The following is a 26,307-nucleotide window of genomic DNA, read 5'->3' as shown; positions in this document are numbered from 1 at the left end:
TGCTTCAGGAAGCTATTTTGAAGCATATCTGAAAATTATGTGAGGTTGCAGACAAGTAGTTTATCCCTTCAGTAATGATTACATTTGGTGCTATTGACAGTCACACCAAAGGCTCTTGCAGGCAAAATAAAGCACTTCTTTCATCTTTCCAGTTAGATAAATCATTCCTGCAGAACCTCGTGTTATTTAAAAAATCCAGCTTACAATACTGTGCTTGTTCAGGGTATAGTAAACAATAAATAGCTGCAATTCCTGTACACATATTTTTCTTCATGCTTGTCTCTGTGCTGCCCCATCCCACCATTATCCCCACTGAATATTTAACTGTATCATGCCTAGAGAAGCCTGGAAAAGTGAGGCAGGTTTCTTGGTAGAGCACACATTTTTCCTCCCTGGAACACGGCTGTTGCTGGAGGGAGTTTTCCACCTGCATGTTCTCCTTCCATCCCCTGCAGGCATCACACGTAGCCATGGCTACAGGAGCAGCTCTCAAGAGTGAGACACAGCACGCCTGGTTATTCATGTGGAGGGGCACACAGAAATCTCCCTCCTGACAAACTCTGAGTCAAGGGGCTGAGGGGACCTTCCATGGTGTGAGTATTTGAAGCCAAAACTGTTCCCTCAGCCTTGTGTGCTGGGGCAAACTTATTTTCGTGTCCCACTTGCCCCTTTTCCAAGTGTGGCTGTGTCCCAGGGTCTGGGAGAGCCAGTGTTGATGGACTGTGCTGGATCACCAGAGTGCAGGAAGCTCCTTATTCCTCTGATGAGGTGGCTGTAGGGGAACACACTCAGGGAACAGGAAGGTGTGTAAGGGAAGGGGAGTGCAGGGCAGAGCACTGCTTGTGACCAGCTCCTTCAGTGCATCAGTGCAGCACTTCCCAGCTCCAGCAGGATTCCACAACCTGTGTGAGCATCTGCTGGCACTGAGGGCCTGAGCAGGGGGTCTGTGGAAAAGGCATTTGGTGCTGAGGAGGTGGTGTCTGCATTACACATATTTCTGGACTTTTTGTTACCACAAAAAAGACAATTCTGGTGTCGTTCCCTGGAGTGAAGAGCCTCTGATGCTCAGCTGATCTGACCTGTTCCAAATGAAACACAGAGGTACACGTGGCCATGCTGCCTCTAGGCTAGCCCATATAACTGTAACCTCAGTGTTACAAAAAACTTTTTTCATGGCCAGGTCCTTCGGTCCCTCAGATTCCTTCTGTTAATAAAGCAGCTGATAATTCCCTGGTAGGAAAGCAGTTGGTTGTACAGCACTTGGGCAGTTATTAAAGGCTGCAGATTGTCTGCTAAGTATAGTTAGTATTTCACAGATATATATATATATATATTTGGTTTTATTGGTGGTGTTAATCAATATTAACCTGCTGTCCATTAGGATGTTATTAAAATATTAGAGTGCATAACTGATTGCCTCCACCAGTACTTAAAACCGTGTCTATGCCAAGGCTAAAAAAATTAAATAGTGCAGTAAATATGTTTGTTTCTTCCAAAACAAAGAAGTGTCAACGGGCCTGTTCATTATTTGGGGCTGTAATTTGCTTCTGATAGTTTAAAAAACTATACGTTGAAATTTCAGCCCCATTAATTTCTCTACGCATGCAAGCTTGTGTGCATTAGTATGATAGTATCATTTGTAAAACTGTCAAATAGCATTACATATTAAAAAAAACCCAAAACAAACATTGTCTCAAAGGAAATGCAACTTCAAAGTACACCACATCTTTTTGGTTTCCAGTGCTGTTTTTCCCTGAGTAGTTACGTTGAATAATATTTGATTTTTCATTACCAGCTATCCAGTAGGGATTACAAAATACACCACACATGTAAGTTAATGTGGTTGGAAACTTGGCTATTACCATCTCTTTTACATTTTACTTCTTAATTTTAATTGAGCAATATTTAATTTATTTAATATGAGCTACATAGCAATCTATTTTTGTGGGTCTTAATCTTGATCTCTTAGGTATTCAGGTTTAATGAGTCAATTCTTTATTACTTTATTGATATATATAAAGTGCCTATGGAAAGGTCAACTGAGCAATGCCCTTGTGATTAAAGCAATGGAGATTACATATAAGAAGTTAGCTGCATAAGGATGAACTTCTGTATATCTGTATTCATGCAGTCCAATATTTATAAATCTTTCAACTATATTCAACTTATATGTGCTTAGTGTGGGAAAGAGAGAGATAAAGGTGTATGTATACAATAACAGTTATACACACATGTGAATGACAACACTTATGTAAGTAAATTTATCAGTCAGAATGGTGGTTAACAGGCATATTTTATTTTATAAATAGGTTTTTTATAACTATTATATGGGTTTTAAAATAAATTAGTGTTGGAAATTACAATAAATTATTATTGGTAATCCAGTTATCACTGTTTTTTTAATCTTAAAAAGGTCTACATTTAAAGGAAAATTATTCAGTAAAATTATGCAAACACAAATTATGATCAAATCTTCTTCTATCAAAACGTGATTTGCTCTTTGTTCTTTTCCATGTCTTTCTTCTCTCTCCTGAGGACAGGTCAATATCAGAAAAAATGCTAAAAGCTGCAGTGAAAAAAAAGTTAAAGTTATTACTGCTTCTATGCTTTCAAGTGCTTGACTTTCACAACTAAACTGTGTGTCTTTAAACAAAAGTTATTATAATGACGTTTCTAAGATTCCAAAGAGGAAAAAGCCTAATTAAAAGACCTCATGCTTTATGTAGTGGCAACCCTTCCCCTTGTTATTCATTACTACAGGATCTGGGCTGTGTTTCTAGCACTGCAACACAGAGCCATGGTAGCCCATGACATGCCAGAGCCTGCTGGAGTCCCAGGGGAGAGCAGCAGCTCCCAGGCTGCTCAGGCACCTCCCAGACTGCCTCCCAACATGGGCTGTTGTTGGTATTTCCTCCCAGTAGTGGATCTTGTCAGTGTTAAATCATCATGGTTATGTTTTAAATGAGATTGGGAATGAAAGAAGCAAGGCTGTGTTTTACACCTGTGACTGGTACTCAGCAGGAGGAAAGCTTGTCATGGTCACTTCTGATTTCTTAATATAACTATGCCAACTTCATCTCTCAGGAATTTAGAAATTCACACCTGTGACTTTTGTTGGCTGATACTCAGTGTCATTGTGGTCTGGTGACGTCATCTGGAAATTTAATGCCTTCTTTTTCCTAAAACTTTTTTCACAGTATGCAATTCTATGTTGACTTGGTGACTGCCTAGGTAGTCTCTAAATCCTATCCCAGGCTGTGAAACTAGCATGCAGAATGTGTGTATACTGGCCATATGTGTATGTGTGCCAGCAGCTGCTTGCTGTCAGGTTTGTCACAAATCCCAACACGCAGGTGGCATTCAAACAAAACTGTTCTATTCAAGAATCTGCTCAGACTTTTGAGGTAGCTAAGTCAACAGGACCTCTTTGCAGCAGGTCCTAGTCTTTGCATATACAATGTAAAAAAGTTGTGAGTTTAAACTCCCCTGAGTTTATTTAAAATATGGAAATGTTGTCATAATTACGGGGAGGTGACACATCATGGTCGCCTGTTTTGGTTCAGCCAATAAACAGTTACAAAATAATCTACAGGGAGAGGTCTTGGGGAAAAAAAAAAGGGAAAAGATTTGTTTTGGAAAAACTGATACGTGGTTCCTAAAACACTATATGCTCCCTGGAGCTTGGGCACTCGAGGCTGACGTTCTTCCCGGTTCTTCACAGTTGAAGAACAAGAATTTCAGGCTGCACTTCTGGGGTTTCTGGCACCACAACCACATTTCCTTGGCCTTTCTGTGGACCAGACATCCTAGAGCTCCAAAATCTGACTTGGCATGTCGCACAAAATTTGGTCTGAACTGAGAGGGAAATTCCAGGGATGGGACATCTGGGGATCATTGCCATGTCCACAGCAAATGCAAGAGATTATTCTGTGTCATTTTGCCTGACCTGATCCTGGCTTGGCCCACCCTCCATGCCCACTCGGCAGGAGGCCAAGGCTGTTCTGCATTTGTGTGTGGGAGCTTTGCCAGCTTTGGAGATGTTCCTGTGTCCAATGCTGTGCTGAGCCCCACTTCAGGCTTTTGGTATTTATCAATTGCAGTGGCACCACCTCCTCTAACAGCAGGGATGGATTTGGCCAAGCACCTGAGAAGTTGGTGCACATTACATAGCATTATTCAGACAGCATTACAGCTGTATATTACCTGAAGGGAGGGGGTTGGTAATGTGTGATACTGCCCTCAGAGTGCTCTAAAAATCTACAAAATCATTATTCAAGCGTTCAGGTTTCCCTGTCACCAATGTGTCTGTATCGTTTCACGCATGAAATAACACATTAAGATGTTATTAGTGGATATGATAATCTATCTACTTTCCTCCAGGGACTAGATAATGGCTTATGGATATATTAAAATTTTTGATTTTGGCATCTGTTATAGCATGATGGATGTGTGGCACACAACAATGTGTTTTTGCTTGCTGGGTTGTTGCAGATAAAATGAGAAATAAATCCACATAATATGTGTCTGTTTGGAGATTTCATCTCTGCTCTGACTCTGTTCTTTGCTCTCTTGGCAGTGGTGGGTGGGTTTAAGTATAAGCGTGCACAAAACTACTGCTTTATGTTTGTTTGTTTGTTTTTGTTTTTGTAATTGCAGAGATACTTAAAGTTGTTCAGGTAAGGGAACAGATAGGAATGGACTAATTCTGAGACTCCCATCAGGCAACAACTGTCTTGTAGACAAACCATCTAATGATATGTCCATGATGGTGTACAAATTACTAGACAAATGCATTATTTGGTGCTGGTGCTACATCTCAGTGCTTCTCAAATTATGAAAACATAATGTACCATTTTTAAAGAAGAAAGTTAGGTCAAAGTTGTCTTGATTTAATGTCATGAAGAGGCCTGACAAATTCCTCTGGATAATTTCCTTTTCTTCATTCTACTCTGTGCAACTTTGCCATTTTGAGCTTCCTCTTGCATAAGGCTGATATATGTTGAATTTACAAGTTTGCTGAAATACTGTGTAAAGGGAAGCAAGTAAGGAACTAGCAAGTAAAGATCTTCATATCAACCTATGCCACCTGCCTTTCAGGTGGATTTTGATGATAAGCCTGACTCCTTGTTCTTCAAAGATGGGCAGAGAAGAATTGACTTTGTTTTGGTGTATGAAGATGAGGGTAAAAAAATGACTCATAAGAGGAGTGACCGTAAAAACCAAAAGGTAAGTTATTTTTCATATATTGGGTGTTAGAGCTGTGGGCAGAAAGGACAGAGCCTCACCCAGAACGAGCTGGGAGACTGAAGCCCATCAAGCTGAGCAGGGAGCAGGGCTCGAGCCTGTAGATTGCTGTGTAAGAGGGCAGAGCCCTGCACATCGTGTCTGTCAGTGTCTGCTTGGTGACCTCAGAGCATCCTCCTGGGAGGCCACCCTTCAGAAGGTGTGAGCAGGAAAATGCCGGTGTCAGGTTAGAGTTAGACACCAAGATCTTCACACTGGGACAATTTTCTGTACCTACAGTGATTCGATTATGCACCTAATGGGCTTTGGAAATAAAATCAGAATATTCAGAGGAACCCAAAGGATGCCTCCTTTGGGGCTGACCTGTTGCTCCAGATCACAGCTGCTGATATTCTGCTGACTTCTGATAATGTAGCTAAATTGTTTAAGGGAAATAATTGTACATCTGCCACCAGAATTTCTCCCTGTACAATTATTTCCCTTGGCACCTCAGCAGCTTTGCCCTTGCTAGAGACCTTGCAAAGTTTCTGACTCAAGTCAGTGACTTCCTGATGCTCTTTCGCATTCACAGCTCCATAGCTCTTTAGCAATGAAGCACAATAATAGATTAACCATTATTCTTTAATAATTTCATCAGTTCCATCAGAGAAGTATATTCATTATGACATGCAGTGTCACAAAAACGAGCTCAGCTATGCCACTGAACTGTCTGAGAAATATGCATCCATGAGATTGTAGTTCCCTTGGCATCTGCACTCTCCCACCCACCCACCCACATCCACCCCAGATTTAGTAATAATCCATGTTCCAGCAGCTGCCTCTGGTAGAGACAGGCAGGGACAAAGATATCACTGAAAGAAGCTCATATACAAATAATAATTTGCAGTTGGGAAATAGAGGAGTAGGAGTGAAAAAGCCTGTAGCTAAGTTGGTTAATACTCATTACACAGTGTTGTTGTTGGCATTAACAGGACAGCCATAAGGAATGTCATTAGCAGGGTTTGAGGGAGGCCTGCCGTGGGTGGATGTTGTACTACACATGATCACAGGATCAGCAATATAAATTAATTGAAAGAGGTAATTAGACAAAAAAGCTGCCCCTTTGGAAAGAATTGTTTTTATCAATTAGTATTTTACATTTATGTTTGTAATACTTGGCCATTGCCCAAATATATTAAAAATATAATGAGCATCTTTTCTAAGTAGTGATGGAAATTAAATGTGAGCAGTGGAGTAGTATTTTCAGTGCAGCATTAATGTTAAGACATTAGCCAGAATGAAACTATTAATAATTAGACCAGGAGATTGTGGGTAGGTGCTTGCATAAAAACTTTACTTTCAAAGGTCTGCAGCCACGTTGGCTCAGTGGTGTGCTGAGGAGGAGGAAGCAATCTACCTACACGCAACAAATGCGAGGGCAAGACCATATTAGACAAATGACCAGATAAAGGGAAGAACGAGGGCCTGGGGAGCAGTTCTGTGGAAGAGGCCCTGGTGGTTTTTGTGGAGAGCAAGCTGAGCAAGAGCTACTGTGCAGCCTGACAGCAAAGTGGCCAAGAAAGCCTTTATGGACAGAAGTACAGCCAGGAGGGTGACACACGAGAGTAGGGTGACATGGATATGCCAGAAGGAAGCTAGAGCCAGTATTTCCACAGAAAAGTAGAAGCTGAAGCAACAAGGGACTGTACACATACACCTTATATCTGAGATTGAAATTAAGATGACTTTTATGGTGAAGCTTTACATCTTTAGAATTCCAGGAAGGAAATTAACATTTTGCCCTATCACAGTTCTCCAAATGGTGTGGGGTTAGTGATGCCCAAGATACACTCAGGTTCTATCAATCTTGGCATAAAACCTACTTGATAGCTTATCTTTACTGACCCTGTTGTTTATTTGGTTGTAATTTTTTCTAAGACAAATTACTTCTACTCTTGTGATGAAATGCAATGAAAATCAGGAGCCTTGCTATGTACAATCAGTTTTAAATATTGCTACATCACTGTCTGATCAATCATGAACAGAAAATGCCAAATTTTATAAATAGTATCTCGTGTAATTCCATGTTTTAAGCATGGATAAGTTCCTTGCCCATGCTACTCTTTCTTTGACTTCCCTGACAGTTTCACAGAGCTATTATCCAGAGCTTTATTGTGCACAGAATTTGGAAACTCCAGCTTACTGGAAAATAGGTGGTTCAGTGAAGTCTGTTCTCATAGGGTGACATCCTCATCTCTCTGGAATCAGGAGGAAGTTTTGCACTGGTTGTGTGCAGTGTTACAGGTCTGTGAAATCTAGAGATTGGTCACTGGGAAAAATTCTGTCTGACACACACACCACCCCACCCAATTGCATGATGTGGAAGTCACTTCAGAATTCAAATTATTAGTGGATGTCTGTAGATTTCTGAAGTTAAATGTTTTTTGCGCTGCAGTGGGTATTTTTTTTTATGATACTGAATGTGGAGGAGTCCCCAAATTCTTACTGGATTTAGAAGGATTTGAAAATCAGGCCACAACTTAGGTATCCAGTTTGCTGGATTCAGAGAAACAGGGCACAGATCCACATGTTCTTCTGCAGCAAGAGAATATTCAGATCCTGGGATTATCATTGTGTTGGATTTGAATGACTTTCTGTTCTTTTTCCAAAGAATTGGATAAACGTAACTGAATGGTCCAGCATTAGTTTATAGTTATAAGCAATATTCTTGGGAAAATATCTCAGAGGACAGTAGGAAATAAAATATGGATGTGATCTGATAGAAGGAAATAAAAATACGGGATTCTGAAGCTCTTGGAGATCCACAGGGCTTCTCTTATTTTCATCTGTTTCTGAAATCTGGTCTAGGGGAGGCAAAGTCAAACTAATGAAATGACAACCCCAGGGAAGTTTCTAACATAATTTATAGATCCAAAAGCTAGAAGGTAAGTTTCAAATGTGCAACTCAATTCAAACTCCAAACATTTTAAAGTTAATACACAATTAATTTTGCAAGCACTAGCAAAAATGAGACTACCAGGAGAAGATTCCAGAAACTGTGCCTTGCAAGCAATTGAAATTCTTGCTCAAAGCGTATCTTTAAAACCTGTGATTTATGTACCCTATTTGTCAGGGTAGCTTTCCATCAGAATAGAATTTAAATATCACCAGTCTTTTCAGGAATGTTCCCAGATACTAGTTTGATCTGTTGAGGTTCTCAAGGAGCTCCCAAGTCAAAGGATCAGGGCCAGAAAGGTAAATTCAAAATAAAGCAATGCAGATTGTTATTTTAGTCCATCTATTTCCCCCCAACAGAAATAAGCAGGAAGACTGTCACTAATTTAAATTGGAATGTGGGCAAAATCTTCCTTTCCAGCCATGAAGGAATATGTTCTTCTCAGAAAAAGATGAGTTTTCTTTTTCAAAATTGAATGAAACTATCATTCATGAAGAACATTACACACACCTCATTGGGGTTTTTTAAGTACAGCGTTACTGAGAACTTCAGCAGAGCCGGAGAATTTTGTTTTCATAAGCAAACAATGAAGAGTTCCCTCCTCTATACTTGACTAGTTCACATAACCAACAACAACAAAGCCGCAACAATTAAAAAATAGGTCCAAAAATAAGTTTATGTAACATTTCAAACAAGAATAATACTTATCCCACTGTTCAGCGTGTGTCATGCCTACAGTGAGAGAGCAGCACTAGGGTTTACAGGTAAAAGGGTCTCTTTGCCAATGTATGCAGTGATTTGAGGCAGAAGAGAATGACAGGCTCTGCAAGCCTGTGGTGTGCTCAGCCAACCTACTCAGGAAGTCTGATAACAAGTATGGAAGGGACCTTTGGCACTGGGAGGAGGGTGGCCACACCTGCCTTCATCTCTGCTGGGTGGTTTGGTTTTGAAGTAGAAACTCACTGAAATAAAACGTCTGTTCCTGAGGCAACCACAAACCCAAATTTTATTACATTGGAAGGAAGGATGACAGAAAAATATGAAGACAGATAGAAGGAGGGAGTTACTCTGCAGTTACTACATACATTTAGAGGACAGAGATGGGTCTTTCCAAACAGGGTGGCTGCCCTTATTGAGGGCAGGGGTAGACTGCAGTATTCTGTGCAGTTCTGTGTGGTCACAGATCAGGTTCCAGAAAACCATGAAGCTGGCTTAAAATCGAAGGGTATATCAGAAAATATGTATTTGGAGTTCTTTGGGTTTGCATTTTTGGGGGCTTATCATCTATAGCATGTCCTCCTTCACATTTTTATGATTGTCTTCAAACATAAGGGAAAGAAACTTACAGAGCAGAGCTTCTCAATGAATTAATTTTCTGATGCCTACAGCTGGGACTTTGAGGAAAGATTCCAAATACCATCAAAGAAACTGTGAGGCAGCTGTTATTGATACAATAATCCTCTTCACTCCCTTCAGCTGATTTCCATGGGGGAGGCTTTGGCCCCATGTTCTTTCTCCTATTGACTGTGATTTATCTGTTGCCTGTCAGGTAAGGCAGAGGAGGCAGTTCAAGCTCTCTTCTCCTGCTAGGATTTTTCCCCAGAACCCAAATGGATACTGTGGTAGGGAACTTTTCTCTTTGCACAAAAGAAACTTAGCAAAGATATGAGTTGTTGTTCTTCTGCCACTGTAATCAAAGCAAGTCTTCCCTACCATTTACAACACACAGGGGGAAAAGTGCTACTGGTCTGCTACCAATTTCCAGACCCACAATCTCGTTAATCTTCTCAACTTGGCAAGACAATCACCAGAAATTGAAAGCACCATGGTGAAAAAGCAGCTCACAAAAGCTGGTCCTTCCACATGCCTGTAATACATTTACAGAGCATTTACTTACATTCTGCTTTCATTTTCCTAAGACTGTGTATGATTATGCATCCTATGGTGTCTTAGTCTATTGCCTAGCCATTCAATCATCAAAATCTATGTCAGATTTAGATCAGCAGCATTACCATGATTACTTTATTATTGCAACTTAGCCTTGCAGGTAGCTGAGCAAAATGCCAGATACTAAAATAAACTTTGGATGGTCTCCTCCTTCCAGCCTAATAAACTGTTATATCTATATACTGTATTCCCCAGTCAATGCAAAACCACTATAGACTCCTCTGGGTAAAAGTCTAGCTCCTCCATAGATCATTATATGCATAATTTGATCATTTGTATAAAATAGCAAAGCCCCTAATTAGCAAAGCCTCCCAGAGGCTTTGTTTCTCACTACTTGAATCCATGCATTATTAGAAAACGTAATATTGTCAATAAGTTCATCTAAGATTTTGAGGGCAAAATTAATTTTGGGAACTCCTTCCCGTAATAAATTATTAAAGAAATCTGATTACAAGATTTTAAAAAATAGTATTAGTCTTCTACAAATGAGAATTGCTCTGCTATTTAGAAAGAAAATGAAAACAGGTATTTAGCCCCTTGCCTGTTTTATTTGCTGGAACAAAGCAGAACTTGGGTTGAAATATTTTCATGATTGAGTAGTATTCACTTTAGAAACAACCACATGAATATGGAAGAAGCAAAGAGGTGGGATGAAATGGCAGAGGAGTTACTACTAGAGTGACAAACTCCTGTGTGTGGTGTACTACATATACTAATGAACTGCTAAGAGAGTTGAGTTTTGATAAAACAAAAATTGCAGAGGAAATCATTGTATAGTTTACTTAGAAGCCAAGGTGGCTGAAAACCTTTAGATTTAATGGAGACTGGAGAACACTATTATCTATGAAATATTGATAATGCAAGAAAATATATTACTGCAAGAAAAAACACTCATTTACATTTGTGATTTTAAGTTAAAGCTTTCAGTACAACAAAGGTAATTAGATGTGCACATCATAAATGTCCATATTACACACCCATATACAGGGGAAAATATAGACAGCATTTTATCATCACTAATAGCAAAGTGAATTACTGAGGCATGGAGAGATCCCTCTATGGAGAATACTAGCAAAGTCTGGGTTTGTGGTTTTATCCTGAGAAAAGCAAGGAATAAGGAGAAAGGTGAACAGTATTGATGAGAGAAAAAAAAAAATTGAAATATTTGGCTCTTCTTGTGCCTAGCTCAAGTAGAAGGTAATATTCACTAAAATAAAATGGCAGAAAACCCAAAACAGAAAAGAAAAATACATTTTCACAAAATATGAAATTAGTCCATTGAGATCATTGCCACATGCAGCTGCTGCAGCTGAGAACTAACAAACTATAAATGGGGTAGGCTGTTCTATTGTTATTCAGTTCTATAGTTATTAATATCACGACTTGCTAGAGTTTTGGGAAAATAGCATTTTCTTGTTTGGAGACTTAAAACCATCTTAAAACCATCTTCAAGAACTGGATTAAACTTATTAGGGTATACAACTGACACATTCCTGTTTAACTTCTGAAAAATTTTATTCTTTTGATGAAGCATCTTTTTGCCCCTAGAGTGGATGAGCCTTGACTTTATCCTTGAGTACCACTTTCTGTGTACCTGTCAAAGTTCCCAAGACTTTATCCAGAGGTCCATTCATGGTAGCAACAGGACTGGATCTTGTGCACAGATCTTAAAGCAGCTGGAATCACTATAGAGAACCACATGACACAAAACCCTGCATCCTTCTTTGAGTCCCTGTAGTGGGAGATGCCAAATCCTTTAAGCACATGTTAATCAACAAAGAATGTGGCCAGTGGCATGGAAGGAACCAGGGAGTAAAAAAGTAGTATCCCCAAGTCACTCCAAGAACCCTGCTGCACTCCTAGCCTAACCTGGTACAGGAATAAAGCTCTCAGGCCCCAGTGCATTGAAGTCATCTTCTTCCAGCAAACTGCTCACTTAAGAGCCCCCAGCCCCAGCTGCCTACAGGTGCTCCCATTACCCATGCTGATGTTTTGACATGCAGTCTATAGTTCTGTAGTTCAGGGAGAGCTGGCTACCCTTGACTCACATAAACAAATAAATCATTGAGGAACTACCCAGTTGGTGCAGACAGCTTTTAATTTTGATTGCTTCACATGAAGTTTCAAAATTTCTTATAAATCCCTTATGGAGTTATATGTTTTGTATATGAGGGGAAAGGTGATGTTTCTGTGTTTCTTGGGAAGAGGTCATCTGTATGGAGAAGCAGATTCAAGATTGGAAAGACATTTCAGGTTTTTTGTAACTCACTATCTGCCAAGTGCTGGTAACTATGAAATAAAATGAAAATAATCCACAAATTTGATCTTTACTGAGGAAAAGTTGTTGTTTTCCAGGGACATTAAATGCTCCTGGAATAGCACCACCGACACTTCAAGTGCTACAGCTCTCAGGTTCTTCCTTTGGGGATGTAATCCATGGACTAAAATATGTTGGGATATTACAGTTTGAACCACTGTGAAGTCATATGATTACTGTGAAAGAAGCATAAAGTTACAGGTTTCTGGAAGGACAGTGGGATGGAAAGCACTTGAGATTAGGATTTTCTAAAGGAGGATTAATGTAATTCACTTAGTGACTAAAGGCGAAAGAGATCACAATTTCAGGGGTAGATTTCAAAATTTTCAAAATCTGAGTCACACTTACACCTCTGTAGTGTACCAGAAACTGAGAGGATAAGTTCTCCACAATTGCATTTGAGAGCAGTATTGCATATCAGACAAAAAACTGATCAGGATTAATTAGTAGGTAGGACTGTACGTATCACCACAGTAGCTATCAAGTGGGGTATAGAGATAACATAATGAAGGTTTTGGGAGGCAATTCCATTTTTCTATGCATTCATATTTGCGAAATTTGGAACAGATGTTTACAGTGTTCAATATATTTTAACAGAGGAAGAGACAAGTGTATGAATCAAACCTGATAAACAATGGCTTGCAGCTGGAAGCTACGAGGTCGGTGAGTGCTGTTCTCTGTGTGAATGGCTGTTCTGAGAGCAGAGCTGCCCCTGTGGGATTAAGGAAACTGGATATATGAACTCACTGTAAGATTTCTCTCCCCTCAAGAAAAAAAAAGCACACCTTTCTTCTGTTAGCAATATCCTTGTGATCTGATGCAAAATCTTTTTAAACTTTATGTCTGCTCCTTACTGTGCAAAATAAAAGATGGGAAGCTGGAAGATTACATCATTAAGCTGGGAGATTGCAAAGGTCATGTGTGCTCAGAGTTTGCAAGATAAAAATTACTGTCTGTACCCTGCAGAGAGGTACTTCCCATGCCCTGGCTGTGCAGTACAGGTGGGAAGTCAGTGTGTGTCTGGGGCATGCAGAATGCCCCTGCCAGAAGAGCAGTGCAGGGCTCCTGCTCATGACCCTGCTTCTTGCAGGGCCTGGCACTGTACAAGTGGTTCTGTCACACTTTGTGTATTTTGGGCTGCAATGTTACCTGCAGGCAGCTCAAGAGCTCTGTGGCAATGCACAGCAGCTGCCCAAGCTGCTGTCTCTGGCAGGGAGGGTTAGAGCCCCTCCAAATCCCTTCTCTTTCTTCCTACCCTGCAGGGCTTCAGTGCTCCATCTGTGTCTCCCTCTGTAGGACAATCACTTCCAGTCTAAATCTGTTGTGGTTTGGTAGTCTATAGTAAGCTCCAGAAATGGTTGCTTTTACCCCTTCCTCCCAAATTAGACTCACAATCTATGGCATCACAGCATTTATTTGTCTGCAGTGAGGGTTCCTGCTGCATGTCCAAGAATGCAGTCTGGTTCTTCACATTCATAAGAAAGTAAATGTCTGGAAGGCTGCTGCATACCTGGCGCAATACTTAAATATTTCAGTTTTCACTAGTTTTGCTGTGATTATGACTGGAAAACATTTGAAACCGGACATTTCCCCAGACCCAGATCAGATATCTGACCAGTGTTCCTGAGCCATTGAGCTACATAAGGAAATTTCATGTGGCTGACACTAATGCAGGGCAATATTAGGTGTACAGGCTATGTGTAAACAGGAGGCAGGAGGGGCTGTCAGGGTTCCCACTGCACACTGCTGCTGGTTTGGGCATTCCACTGGGAACAAATGTGCCCCATACTGTCTTTTACTGCAGCTCCATCTAATTTCCCTTTCCCTCTTCCCATTCTCTCTAGGAAGCTTGGAATTCTTGTTGCCCAGGAGCACCCATGAGTGCCTAGCCTGCTCCCATCAGCCTGGGGCTGTAACTGAGCTGCTCCAGAGCCATGCTTGCCCTGTCAAACTACAGAGTCCTAATGACCCCATATAGGGAAAGTGTTACCCTTAAATGGCTTTGTAAAATACTTTGCAGAGATGTAAACATTAAGAATTAAGGGAACATATAACTGTCTTCTTTTATATACCTTTATATGCCTTCATCTGCCTGAGTGTTTCCTCTTACAGAAGCCAATGGTATATTTGCTGAGATGGACAATGAATGCCACTTTGAGTAGGTCATCTCTGAGCTGTAAGGAGAAAGAAAATTCTAGATAGTTCAAGAATTGTTAAAATAAATGAGAAGTTCTTTGCTTGCATACTTATTTTCAATATTCTTTCATCTCAGGTTTTGGATGAGAAACTGATTTTTGTGAAAGTGCATGCACCTTGGGAAGTGCTGTGCACGTACGCCGAGGTTATGCACATCAAATTACCTCTGCAACACAATGACCTGAAAACCCGAGACTCAGCTTTCAACTGGTTCAGTAGACTCTTCAGGGTGGATGAAAATATCATCAAACCTGAGCAGGAGTTTTTCACTGCCCCTTTTCAAAAGGAACATTTGTCCAATTTCTATATCCAAGACAAAGACACGTTTTTCAATCCTGCAACTAGAAGCCGAATTGTAAGTCCACGGAGTATTTCTAGCATTTACTCTTAAAAAGAAACTATTGCTTTTATCAAATCAGTGTAATTACCTTCACTAAAATATCCCAAGAAATTAAAAATGTTTGGGATGCAATAGTCCTGTGTAATTTATGAAACAGCCTGGGCAATCCAGATGGAAAACTTTACTTACATTTGTCCTATTTCTTTTTCACCTGAATTTAAAAGAGGGATTGAATGGTTTGTATACCCTGTGCAATTAATTTTGTCTACGCTACTTACTCTTTCCTAAATTGATTTTATGCTCAGACAGGCATAAGTATATATGATTTCTTTCAGGTTGCAAAGACACAAAAATATTTTTTTTTAAATTTCAGGTTCATTTTATCCTGTCCCGTGTGGAATATGCAACAAAAAATAATGTGAAAAAGTTTGGCATTAACAAATTACTGGACACTGGAATCTACAAAGCAGCATTTCCGCTTCATGATGTAAGTCCAGTGCTTGTAACTAAACTACACTTTGAAATAGAGGTAACTATGCTACATCTAGAGGTCTGAACTATATCTAGGTGTATATATATCTTCCAGAAATATCAAAGGATACAAGCACTATTCATTGCTTTATTACCTGGACTGGTATTATAGCCACATAGAAGAATAGGGCATGGATTTGCTAAAGAGATATTCTTCCAAAGCACTGTGGGTTAAGAATGTTAAAAATGGAGAACAGTATATTTCACTTGAGAGTTCTTTAACTTGTATTCTCTAGATGTATTTCAGTAAAGTGCCTGGATTGAGAGATAGTTCCCATGACACACTGCATTATCAGTCCTAAATCAATGTTCCATTAGTATGCAACTTTCCAATATTAAAATTCCTATCAACATTGTTGATAAAGACTTAGACTATAAATTTCATTTTAGGATGTGTGAAAATCTTACAGAGTGAGAAACATTCCCTTGGTTTCCAGACATTGCAGCATACAGGCTTGAGACTCAGGTTTCTACAGGAAGACTCTGCCCAGCCAGTCCAATGCTTCACAGGTGCTGTCAGAATCTTGCAGAGAAAAGCATCACTTGTTCCAATTTCACCTCCCAATAATAACAAATCCAGCTTTTGCAGCTACACTTCTGAAAGTCTTTAAATTATATAATTTGAATTAAAAAGTTATACTGAAAATTGTTTTGTATACCACAGCTAGCAATAGCACAAACAAAAATAAAATCATGGACAAAAAAAATCAGATTTCAGAATATTTGACAAAGAAAAAACTCCATGTGAGGCTGTGAATGCAAAGTGAGCAAAGACTGAGGGCTGATTTTCTGTATTCTGTCTATTGCATAACCACAGCATCCCAACTTGTCCCCCTCAGAGCCACCATTCTGTGCCCAAGGTGTGTTCTGTCAAGGAGACATTGAGAACATGGGAGGTCAGGAATGATAACTGCTTCAGCTGCATGGACTTGGCTTAAAATATTTAGGAGGCCTCCAAGGTTTTCAAAGAAATTTTTAAGGCAGAATCAAGACAAACCATGTTTCTTGTAAGTAATCAAAGCTTTACAGAGTAGAATTCATATAATTTGTGACTAGCCATTTTTAGAGTTTCCTTTTAAAGATTTAAAACCTGCCTAGTAGGCTATTTCTATCGTGGCATGGGGAATTTGGACTCAGTATGACTAGTAATGAATGACTGTCTTTTGATACAGCTGAAATTATGCATCACAGCTGAAAATGAAAAGTAGCAGATAGATTTCTACCAACACCAGTTATCTTGTTGCATCACAGATATAGAATGGGAAAAATGTCTCAAATAAAACAGGTTTTATTGAAATAGCTTTTAAAATAGCCTACTAAGGAATACAAAGATTATCTCCATATGAACTCTCTTATAAATTTAAAACAGAGGCTAGAGGTCTTGGATTTTTTCTTCAGTCTTTCCAGCCTGTATTCTAGTACAGTATTATTTTGAAGCAAAGCATGTGTAATGTGTTAAAGCTACTTAAAATCCATTTTAGTTCAGTCGTGTTCTCTAATTAGAATGGATCCTTTTTTTATTTCCTATTCCTGAGTGCCAAGATGCTGACATGTGCTTAGATTGAGTTCATGGTGAGTCTCTGTTATTTTCAGCTCACATATGTACAACATTTACTTTAGCATTCAGTGCCTTTCTGACAATCTTCTGTCCTGAATCCTGGTGTGCTCTCAGAGCTGCTGCTCCTTTTCCTGGCTCGCAGCAGGACTGTCTAAAAGGCTGCTCCAGACTCGAGCTTCATGGCATAGAGATCATCTGTAGAGATGAGACATGAGCTGCACTGCTTACATTTTAGTGGTATCTTCTCATGCTCCTGCTGTTTTGCAGTCAAGTTTTAGGCACCTGTCAATGGATCCCAACAGCCCAAGTGAACGGTATCTCCTCTACAGAGAATGGGCTCATCCTAAAAACATTTTCAAACTGCAGCCCCTGGATTTCATCAGGTTGGTGTAACTGGCACTGGACTAATGCAGGGAGAATGAGAAATCCACATAATAGGTCTGGTTTTGGGGAGGTCAAAGAGACACTCTGAGGGAAGATGCATACACCCAGATCAGCTCATGCACAGGAGCATAATTTGAGATTGGTTTAATGATTTATGAAAAGCCAACCACTGAAAATTTTTCTTTGAGAGTTATGATCTTTTCTCTTTTTCCTTTTTTTCACCCATTTTTATCCTTTTACCAAAGCTTGCAATACTATTGCAATCCCAAAGTTGAAACCAGAGGAATATTACAATATGGGTTGGCATAAAATGTGTGAAGAGCCATTTGAAACAGAAATGCAAATTTACTTGCATTTCAGAAAAAAAAAAACAAAAAAAAAAACAAAAATCCAAAACAAACAAACAAACAACAACAACAAAAAAAACCCACCTTTCTCCTCCACAGGAAATACTATGGAGAGAAAATTGGCATCTACTTTGCTTGGCTGGGCTTTTACACAAATATGCTGACTGTGGCTGCTGTTGTAGGAGTTGGCTGTTTCCTGTACGGATGCCTGACAAAGGACAACTGCACGTGGAGGTACCTGATCAGCCCTGGTTTAATATCACGTGCAATTTTGATTTTGTCTGGACACAGGGGGACAGTGCAGGATTTGCATGACACTGCTTGATGAAGGAGACAAAATCAAAGGGCCTGAGAACAACTGCCATGGTGGATTTGAAGGGAAAGGCATAAAATATTAGATAAATAATAGATATCCATGGACCATTACAGTGATAGACATCAGGTAGTTTGCTATTTCATAACTTTATTTATATTTTCCATGAAGTTCAACATACCTAGTGTAGAAACACAAAGAAAAGAATGACAATCAGAAGTCAATACAAACTGCCATAAGACATAATTTTCACCGTGATAATTCTTAAACTAGATATCCAAAGATGTTAAAAAAATATTTCCTCTAGAATATTTTGGGAGAATATAGAAAAAACAACAGCACAAGGGCCTTCAGCTGCTTAGGATTCATTGGAAGGCAAGGCATAGCCATGACACAGATTCTCTCATCAGAACACAACAAAATTCAATCATGGCCAAATGACCCAAGGAAAAAAATATTATGGCATTGTGTCAATGCCATGCAGTTGTATACTCCCTCCTGGAAGGGTGTTCATAATCCATGCTGAATCCATTCCACAGCTCCACTCCTGTGCCCACTTTATACTCATTTAGCTTTTTTGCCAGTATTATAATTTAGTTAAACAGCTCAGCTCCCTCCCTGGTGTTTCCCCCCCGATGTACACATAGAAAGTAATTCTGTCACCTTTCAGCCTCCACCACACTGGGTTAGTGCCTGTGAGATGGCAGATCCAATGCCATCTCTTAGGAGATAGACCTGCAAACCCATGAGTCATGAACAGCAGCTCCTCTCTGCACAATTTCCAGTCTGATCCTGTTTAGAAGACCACAGGGACCAGGCAGTCCTTTGGGCTCTGCAGCTATTCCTTGCTCTGCTAGGCAGTGCTGCTCTTCCTTCTCTCTTCGGACCTGCTACCGTAGCATGTGCGAGCATGCAGCTGTGGGTTTCCTACTGAAAACTGTGAGATCTTTTAAGAGATGTTTTATTTTTAGTGTGGGCAGTTTTGAGAATTACCGTCGTGTACAAGGGATGGAAATTATTTATTACTGTATCATGTGTCATCTGTTTTTGAGATGAGGACTATGAGTGGAAACGGGGATATGTTGCCACAGCAAGGGGTGGGGGTGGAATTCTAGAGTGCAGATCACTGGTAAATTATTCCTTAATTCTCTGAGATTATTACACTATCTTCATGTGTGAAAAAGGACTAAAGAATTTAGTGTTGATGAGTGACTGACTAGTTTTGTTTTTAGCCAAGAAGTATGTGACCCCAACATAGGAGGTAATATCATAATGTGCCCTCAGTGTGATAAAGTATGTACCTACTGGAACCTCACCATCACTTGTGAATCATCCAAGGTAACTACATTTAGAGCTTGTAGACACACTTTTGAACTTTAGTTGCACTTTCTCAAGTACTACATATAAAACAATGTTGGTCCTCCATTAATGTCCTGCAGAACTGCTAAAAATGTGCAAATGTGTTTCTTTTGATACAGTGACTCCACTTCAAAAAGTTAAACCAGCATTAATTGCTCCAATTTGATCTAAGATGAAAAATTTATTTTTTTAATTTCATGTAGCTGCTGATATTTGGTGTGAGAATAAAATGTTATTTTAATTGAAAATTGGTTTCATTTTGGGGGACTTCATTTTGAGGGAAGAGAAGATTCAGTTAAAGCCTTGACTCAGTAGCTCAAAATCAATTTTTCTAAGGAAACATTTAAAGCTTGTTTTGACATTTCTAATTTTTGCCTCCTCCCTGCATGAAGAAGTTATCTGGATCTATGCCTTGAATTTGATCCATGTTGCCAAGGAGAAGGAGAGGCTGGCATTGGCCATGACAGAAGCTGTGACACAGCCGTGTCCTGTTGTCTGCTCTTTATTCCTGTCAAAAGGAACCTCACTTTCTTTCCCCATTGCCTTGTCTCATTAAGCTAATGTTAACCTTTCATCATTCCTCTCCGTAGATTCAGTCCCAAAACTGTGATTTTTTCAGCTATTCATCAAAAAATATTTTGCCCAACTTGAATGTGTTGCATTAGCACACTTCCATGGTAAAAGAAATGAGAATGCAGGGAAAAGGGTATGGTGGAAAAAAAAGGGAGATAGTGACCACAGAGGTATTTCATCAGTGTGGTTTTACTAACTTATTTGTTATCCTGCTTATGAGAACCAGATGCATTCATGGCCTTAGTGGCTGTACTAAAAATCCATAATTCTATACTGAGTTCCCAGACCAGAAGCACTGTTTTTCCTCTTAGTATGTAACAGATGGAAGTTTGATAGCGCGCCATTTTACTACCCCTCATAATGCATGTATGGCTTTTATTTTTAATTTTAAACTTTTCATTTAATTTCCTTGATTTACTGGAGAGGGGTGTGCATAGACAGAAATTGAGGAAACAACTGTCCACAAGGGTTGTTTATAAAACTACATAAAAACTGTAAATCAGCACTTTCAGTAAGCAGATTCTGGGTTCTCTTCTGGGTTGGTGAAGAAGAATAAAAGTGGTTGATTATATTTTAAGACTTTTTTTCTTTTCCACTTTTCCAGAAGCTCTGTATATTTGATAGCTATGGAACACTGGTGTTTGCAGTATTCATGGGAATATGGGGTAAGTTAATTTCAACAACTGTGGTTTGTTATCTAATTTTGGCCAAACCTCCAGCATTAGCCAAGAAAACACAGATAAATTTGCACTGACTTCATTTGCTAGCACTTAGGAATTCACTGGAAAGTAGTTCTATAGAAAACAAGCACACTCACAGAAACTCATCATAAGCAAACAAAAAATTGTAGTCTTAAAAATTAGTCTTCAGGATCTGTTCTGTTTTGATGACTTGAAGAAATGTCTGAGGGAAGTGGTTAAGGCTGCCACATGTGCATCCAGCAGTAGCCAGCCACATGCTTAAGTATATCTGTCAGAGGAGCTGGGGTTTTTCCCAAAGTCTTGTGGAGATGCTTGTGCTATTAACAGCTGTGTAACTGCACAATGCAATTGAAAAACAGTAATTTGTCATATTTCCCAGGAGTTTTTTCCTGCTGTCTTTATTTAAGAAGCTGATTGTAAAAAGTGTTGTAGGTTACAAGCACTAGATTTTAGCAAGGAAAATGTATGTGAAACCAGGATGTTTCCCATAGGTGAAAACACTTGGTGCTATATTTAAGAGATTATACAAGGTTTATTTTCCTAGAAATAATTTATTTTATTCACATTAACAGTTTTGTTAGCTGGCTTTTATTTCATTGTCTTATCAAGTAATTACAGAAGTAAGTTCCATGTTAGGTCTGTATGCAGGGTGCTATAGAGAATGTATCTCATGTAATATTTTGAATTAATATACAAGCTAATAAGAATGCAAAATTTGCTTTCTTTGCGAAATATATTGTATTTTTATTTCCCTATGATGACCAAAAGTGCTTCAAAATAACTCTTGCTTTGAAGAAATGTAGGATGAAATTTATGATTTCAAAAAGAAGTTTTCTTCCAAAACGTGCTGAAGTCAAAATACCAGCAGAGAATTCACTAAATTAGAAGTTATTAGAAGATTGATACTAATGTAATCTCCTACCATCATGTCAAGAGTTAATTTATTGGCTATTTGGTTTTGAATTAAAATTGTGCTTCCTGTTTTGAAGAATGGTTCCAGGAGCAATACTTACAAAGTTAAGCTTCATGGCTACAGAGGTGGCTGCAAGGTCTATTAGTATTTTTCTTGTAACTCCACTATATAAAGAGGTGAGTTGTATTACAGAAATTCAAAAATTGTACTGAATCCAAATGACCCATGGTCCTGGTTTAATTCCAGCTGTAATTTTCACCTTGCTCTATTACTTTTTTAGACCTCCTTGTCCAAAACAATTAAAATTAATGTTAGACTCTTAGTTACATTATTGCATCATTATCATCAATACAATTCTAATAAGTGCATATTTTCTTGTGTGTATTCCCTTCAAAAATCTTAAAACTCTATAAAACACCAGGGAATTTGGTCTCAGGAGTTAGCCTTTTTTATAGATTAATGCTCTGCCAATTCTTCCTCTGATGGTAAGACTAGATTGGCAAAGATCATGAACAAGAGGCAGCTTCCACTTCACTTGCTGCCATTCCTGGATCCCTTCCCTGAGTAAGATCAGTTAAACCAAGAAATGTTCTTCAATGGGGGCACTTCTCAGACCTTGGTGACAGCTCCAGAGGCAGAATACCTGGGCCAACCTGAAGGGCAGTGTTGGGAGACGCATGAAGAGGGCACCATTCAATATGACATGAAATGACTGCTTTGATCTCCTGATTCTAAAATGTCATTTGTTTCCACTGTTGAAACAATCTCACTTCAAAATAAAAGGAAAATGGCAAATCCAGCAGGAGCTCCTTTCCTGCTCTGAAAGACACAACTTGGCTGAAAGGGGACTGGGAGAGCTGTCCCTGTGTTATGTGCTCTTCTGTCACAGTTAGCACGTGAGGCTGTCATCACAGAAGGAGTCCCTGCACTTCTGGCCTCTAGCAGCAGCTGAATTTGAAGCTGGAACAAATCAGTATAGCCTGTACCTGTTATTTGGGCTGGGCAGCAATCCGAGATTTATGCAAGACTAATGTCCTTGCTCTGCAGGAGAAAGCAGATGAGACCCTCTGGTCCTTGCTGCTTCTAAGCATGAAGAAGTGGAGAAGTCTGTGTGAAAGAGGCTCCTGAATAATCAGAGGAGCAGGGTTTTCTGGAGTTTTACCTGTTTTCAGATGCCAAGGTCATCTTGCAGCCCAGCCCATGGAGTTTCTTGGGTTTGAAATGTTTCAGTTTGGGATTTTTCAACCACACCTGATTTTAGACATAACCATTAATACTTGGACTTGTAACTGCATGCTGCTGAGGTTCCATCATTCAGAATGAGAGGCCAAACTAATAATAATAAAAAAAAGTTAGAGTTAATTACTCCTAGACAATGAGAGAAATGAGAATAAGTGATCGGATACTACTCCTCTTGGAAACAGTGCTGCAGAGCCACACCACTCATTTAATCTGAGACTGCACCCTTTTCAAGAATGAAGTATCCAGGTGTGCCAGGGAGCATGGTAATGACATCCAGCATCCTGAGTTCCTCCCAGCCTTCCCATCTGGGTTTGCCTTTGCCTGTGCTGCCAGATGTGCTTGTGTAATGTCTTGGGACAAGGGAATGAGTTTGGCTAGATTCATGTTTAACCACTTAGGCATCTGTGTACCTGATCCCTCAATGCTTCCAGCTGCAGGAGCACAGTCCAGGGAAACAACTGGTCCAGCCCAGGGAGTTTCTGAACTTCATGCCATACAAAAGAGCTGCAATCTCTTCAGGTTTGTGCTAGCAGAGCAGGAAAGGCAGCTGTATTTTAGCAGTTTTACCTGAACAAACTGTTTTTTTGTAGTCTGCAAATTATAACTTGTCTACACAAAAATTGCAGTGTGAATGAGCACGAGCTCTTCCCTCTGACAGTTTCTAGCATACTGAGTTTAATTTTTCTAGAAGTCCTGCACTTTACAGCATTTTGTCTTCACCTATCCAAACAACTTTGTGTCTTAAGCATCCCATGTTAAACTTTTTCAAAGCAGTCTGCAATATGAAATCCAAAGTGTTTATATTTTGGCCTTAGGCAGACAGAAAATACATAGATGAAGTATATACATTCTTCAGCATATAGTTACACCACCATTTACCTAAAGTTTCTCATACTAAAGTACACATACATCCAAAAGCATAATTGCATAAAGCAATAGATCCATTGCATTAGCCAATAAAGGTTTTATTCCATGTCTGTGAAAAGCTGTATGGAATACTGAGCCATGTATTATAGCCCAGAGGGGTCAAGCCGTATCCAGTACTCACATAGTATTGCTCATTTTGTCTATCATTTGGATAGTTACTTTTTTCTTGGAGTTCTGGAAGCGACGGCAGGCTGAGCTGGAGTATGAATGGGACACAGTTGAGTACTTGGAGCAAGAAGAGCAAGTTCGCCCAGAATACGAAGCTCGCTGCACTCACGTAGTGATGAATGAGATCACACAGGTGAGAAATATTTTGGTAACTGGTGATGGTTACTGCTATAGACATGCTGTGAGCAGACACTATGGAAATGGTGAATTGGGACTGGAGCTTTTTAAACCAGCAGTGCCTCAAATTGATAAGCTGGCCTGGAAACAGTGACTTGATAAAGTACAGATGCAGGGAGAGGGAACTGATATCCAACCAAAAGCACTTTAAAGTAGTTGCAAGTTTGAGGACCTTGCACTGCTGAGGTTCCTTTTTCTTAAATAAATAGAAGTAGGCATTGCCCCCAGCTTAGAAGACTAAGTCTACTTTATTAAATCACCCAAGAAATTATTAATTGTTGCTGCCAGACGCCAAGATCACATAGCATTTGCTATCTATGCCTAGGAATGCATCAGGGCATCAGGAAAAAAAAGGTGAATAAAGGGAAACATTGTATTATTATATATGGGTTTTTTAACACAACATGTTTCTGTTTGAAACGTATGAATTGCTATTGTTGCTAAGTGTGTATGGATGAAAATATGATTAATAACAACAAATTTGCAGAGACAAGAATAAACCTCATTTCAATGACAAGGGATTCATATTTATGAGAATCTTAGTTTAGATTTCTATTTATTATACATTTGAGTATCTTTAGCTTCAGCGGCTTACTGAAGTTCAGTTTCACTTTTTATTATTCTCTGTCAATAGATTACTCTGTCTTTTATTTAATCATTTGCATTGCTTTCACATTCCATCCACATTATACTAATGTTTATTAGAGGGCACTTGAAAGGTTTCAAAATTACCTGCCATAGTTGAAACTATCCTATGTAGATCTTTTTATATCTTGTACTATAAAAAAACTACTCCTGTTTAAAAGCTTATAAACCTATGCCACTTTGAATATAAAAAGTTATAGCTAGAAAGTTCCTTTCAGACAGTTCAAAGAATGAAGAATATGCTAAAAAAAATTTATTTTGATCCTCAGAGATTCTTTAAAGACTCAGTGAATTTTCACAGTACCATATTGAGGTAGTCGTTTTCCTTGGGGAAGCCTTCCCAAGTCCATATGGAATACATTGAGAAATACAGACATGAAGGACGAAAATTTTAGTGCCTGCTAAATTTAGCCATTGAAGTTTGAAAGATAATGACCTTGGATACCATGATCAGCCAAGAAGGATGGGTCCATTCAAAAGGACTATGCACCCTGTCATGGCTGAAGTCAATAAGAGCTGAGGACCCTCTATCTCTATGGAAGTCGTTTTTATCTTAGAAGAGGCAGCAAAAAAGACACCTGTAATCAGACAAGACTTCTGAAATCATGAATAAATGTTGAGTTTTCAGGAAACAAAACAAGGTAACTTTTTTCTTTTTTCTCTGACCTCAGTGTAATAAAGAGTTTAATTGGAGCACACAAAAAATATGGAAGAAGATTGTGTGCATCCTTGATCTGTTTCTTAATCTTTTACAGCAAGAAGAATACATGCCATACACTGCATGTGGGAAGTGCGTACGGATGACTTTCTGTACAAGTGCCATCTTCTTCTGGGTAAAGTTCTTCTCTCATTCTTTCCCGTCATAAATTCACTTTTCTAGTAAGTGTCTAAAAAATGATCCTCCTGAACAAAAATTGAGAATGAAGCAGGTTCAGTTGGATTTCCATCTCATGCATAAATCAAGCCCACAAGGTATGGACCCACATGGAGAAGGTAGCTGTGGTCACCCAGTACTCATTAGCATACAGTATCAAAATATCCTGTGGCTGTAGCTTGTGAGTTGTGCTTGTGAAGGTGGTCCATTGGTTTTCCCCTCATTTCTCATTTTAAGACAAATGTCTTTGCTTTTAGAGGGGCAGTAAGGGGAAGACTTTGGTTTATATGCTTTCCTCCCTGCTAGTTTCTGTCTGATTTGTTCCAGCTGTGTTCCTCCATATTGTGTCTCATAGTCCCTGACCTCTTTCAGGTTTTGTGTTTCACTTAACAGAGCAAAGCTGGGTGCTCTTTAATCTTCCAGAGCTGCTACTTTAATTAAAACTAAACATTGAAAGCAGTCCAGTCAACCATGACACAATATATAACACAATGAGCAGGCTCAGAGAGATTGCCTTGAAAAGCTCTGTGTTTTAGCATGCTGCAAGTCCTGCTCATCTGTAGCACAAAAAGCAGCTGGAAAAGACCTTGTTCTCTCAGTGATAGGATGCAGATAG

The 26,307-nt window shown here is 39.3% G+C and overlaps 1 protein-coding gene across 2 annotated transcripts in view; it reads left to right on the top strand.

Annotated features, from left to right (window-relative positions):
• ANO6 (anoctamin 6) overlaps positions 1–26,307 on the top strand; it is a 79,086-nt gene that overhangs the window by 37,922 nt on the left and 14,857 nt on the right. For both annotated transcript variants that reach the window (XM_033056872.2, XM_033056871.2), the window contains exons 3-12: positions 5,098–5,226; positions 13,041–13,106; positions 14,716–14,994; positions 15,353–15,466; positions 17,336–17,451; positions 17,899–18,033; positions 19,345–19,450; positions 20,649–20,709; positions 23,983–24,128; positions 25,573–25,650. In XM_033056872.2, the coding sequence (XP_032912763.1) occupies positions 5,191–5,226; positions 13,041–13,106; positions 14,716–14,994; positions 15,353–15,466; positions 17,336–17,451; positions 17,899–18,033; positions 19,345–19,450; positions 20,649–20,709; positions 23,983–24,128; positions 25,573–25,650 (1,137 nt within the window). In that variant the 5' untranslated portion in view covers positions 5,098–5,190. The remainder of the gene's footprint in view (positions 1–5,097; positions 5,227–13,040; positions 13,107–14,715; positions 14,995–15,352; positions 15,467–17,335; positions 17,452–17,898; positions 18,034–19,344; positions 19,451–20,648; positions 20,710–23,982; positions 24,129–25,572; positions 25,651–26,307) is intronic.

The sequence above is a fragment of the Catharus ustulatus genome, chromosome 4 (assembly GCF_009819885.2).
Source record: "Catharus ustulatus isolate bCatUst1 chromosome 4, bCatUst1.pri.v2, whole genome shotgun sequence".
NCBI lineage: Eukaryota > Metazoa > Chordata > Aves > Passeriformes > Turdidae > Catharus > Catharus ustulatus.
The sequence above is the reverse complement of the archived record's forward strand: the minus strand, read 5'-3'. Positions and strand labels throughout refer to the sequence as shown.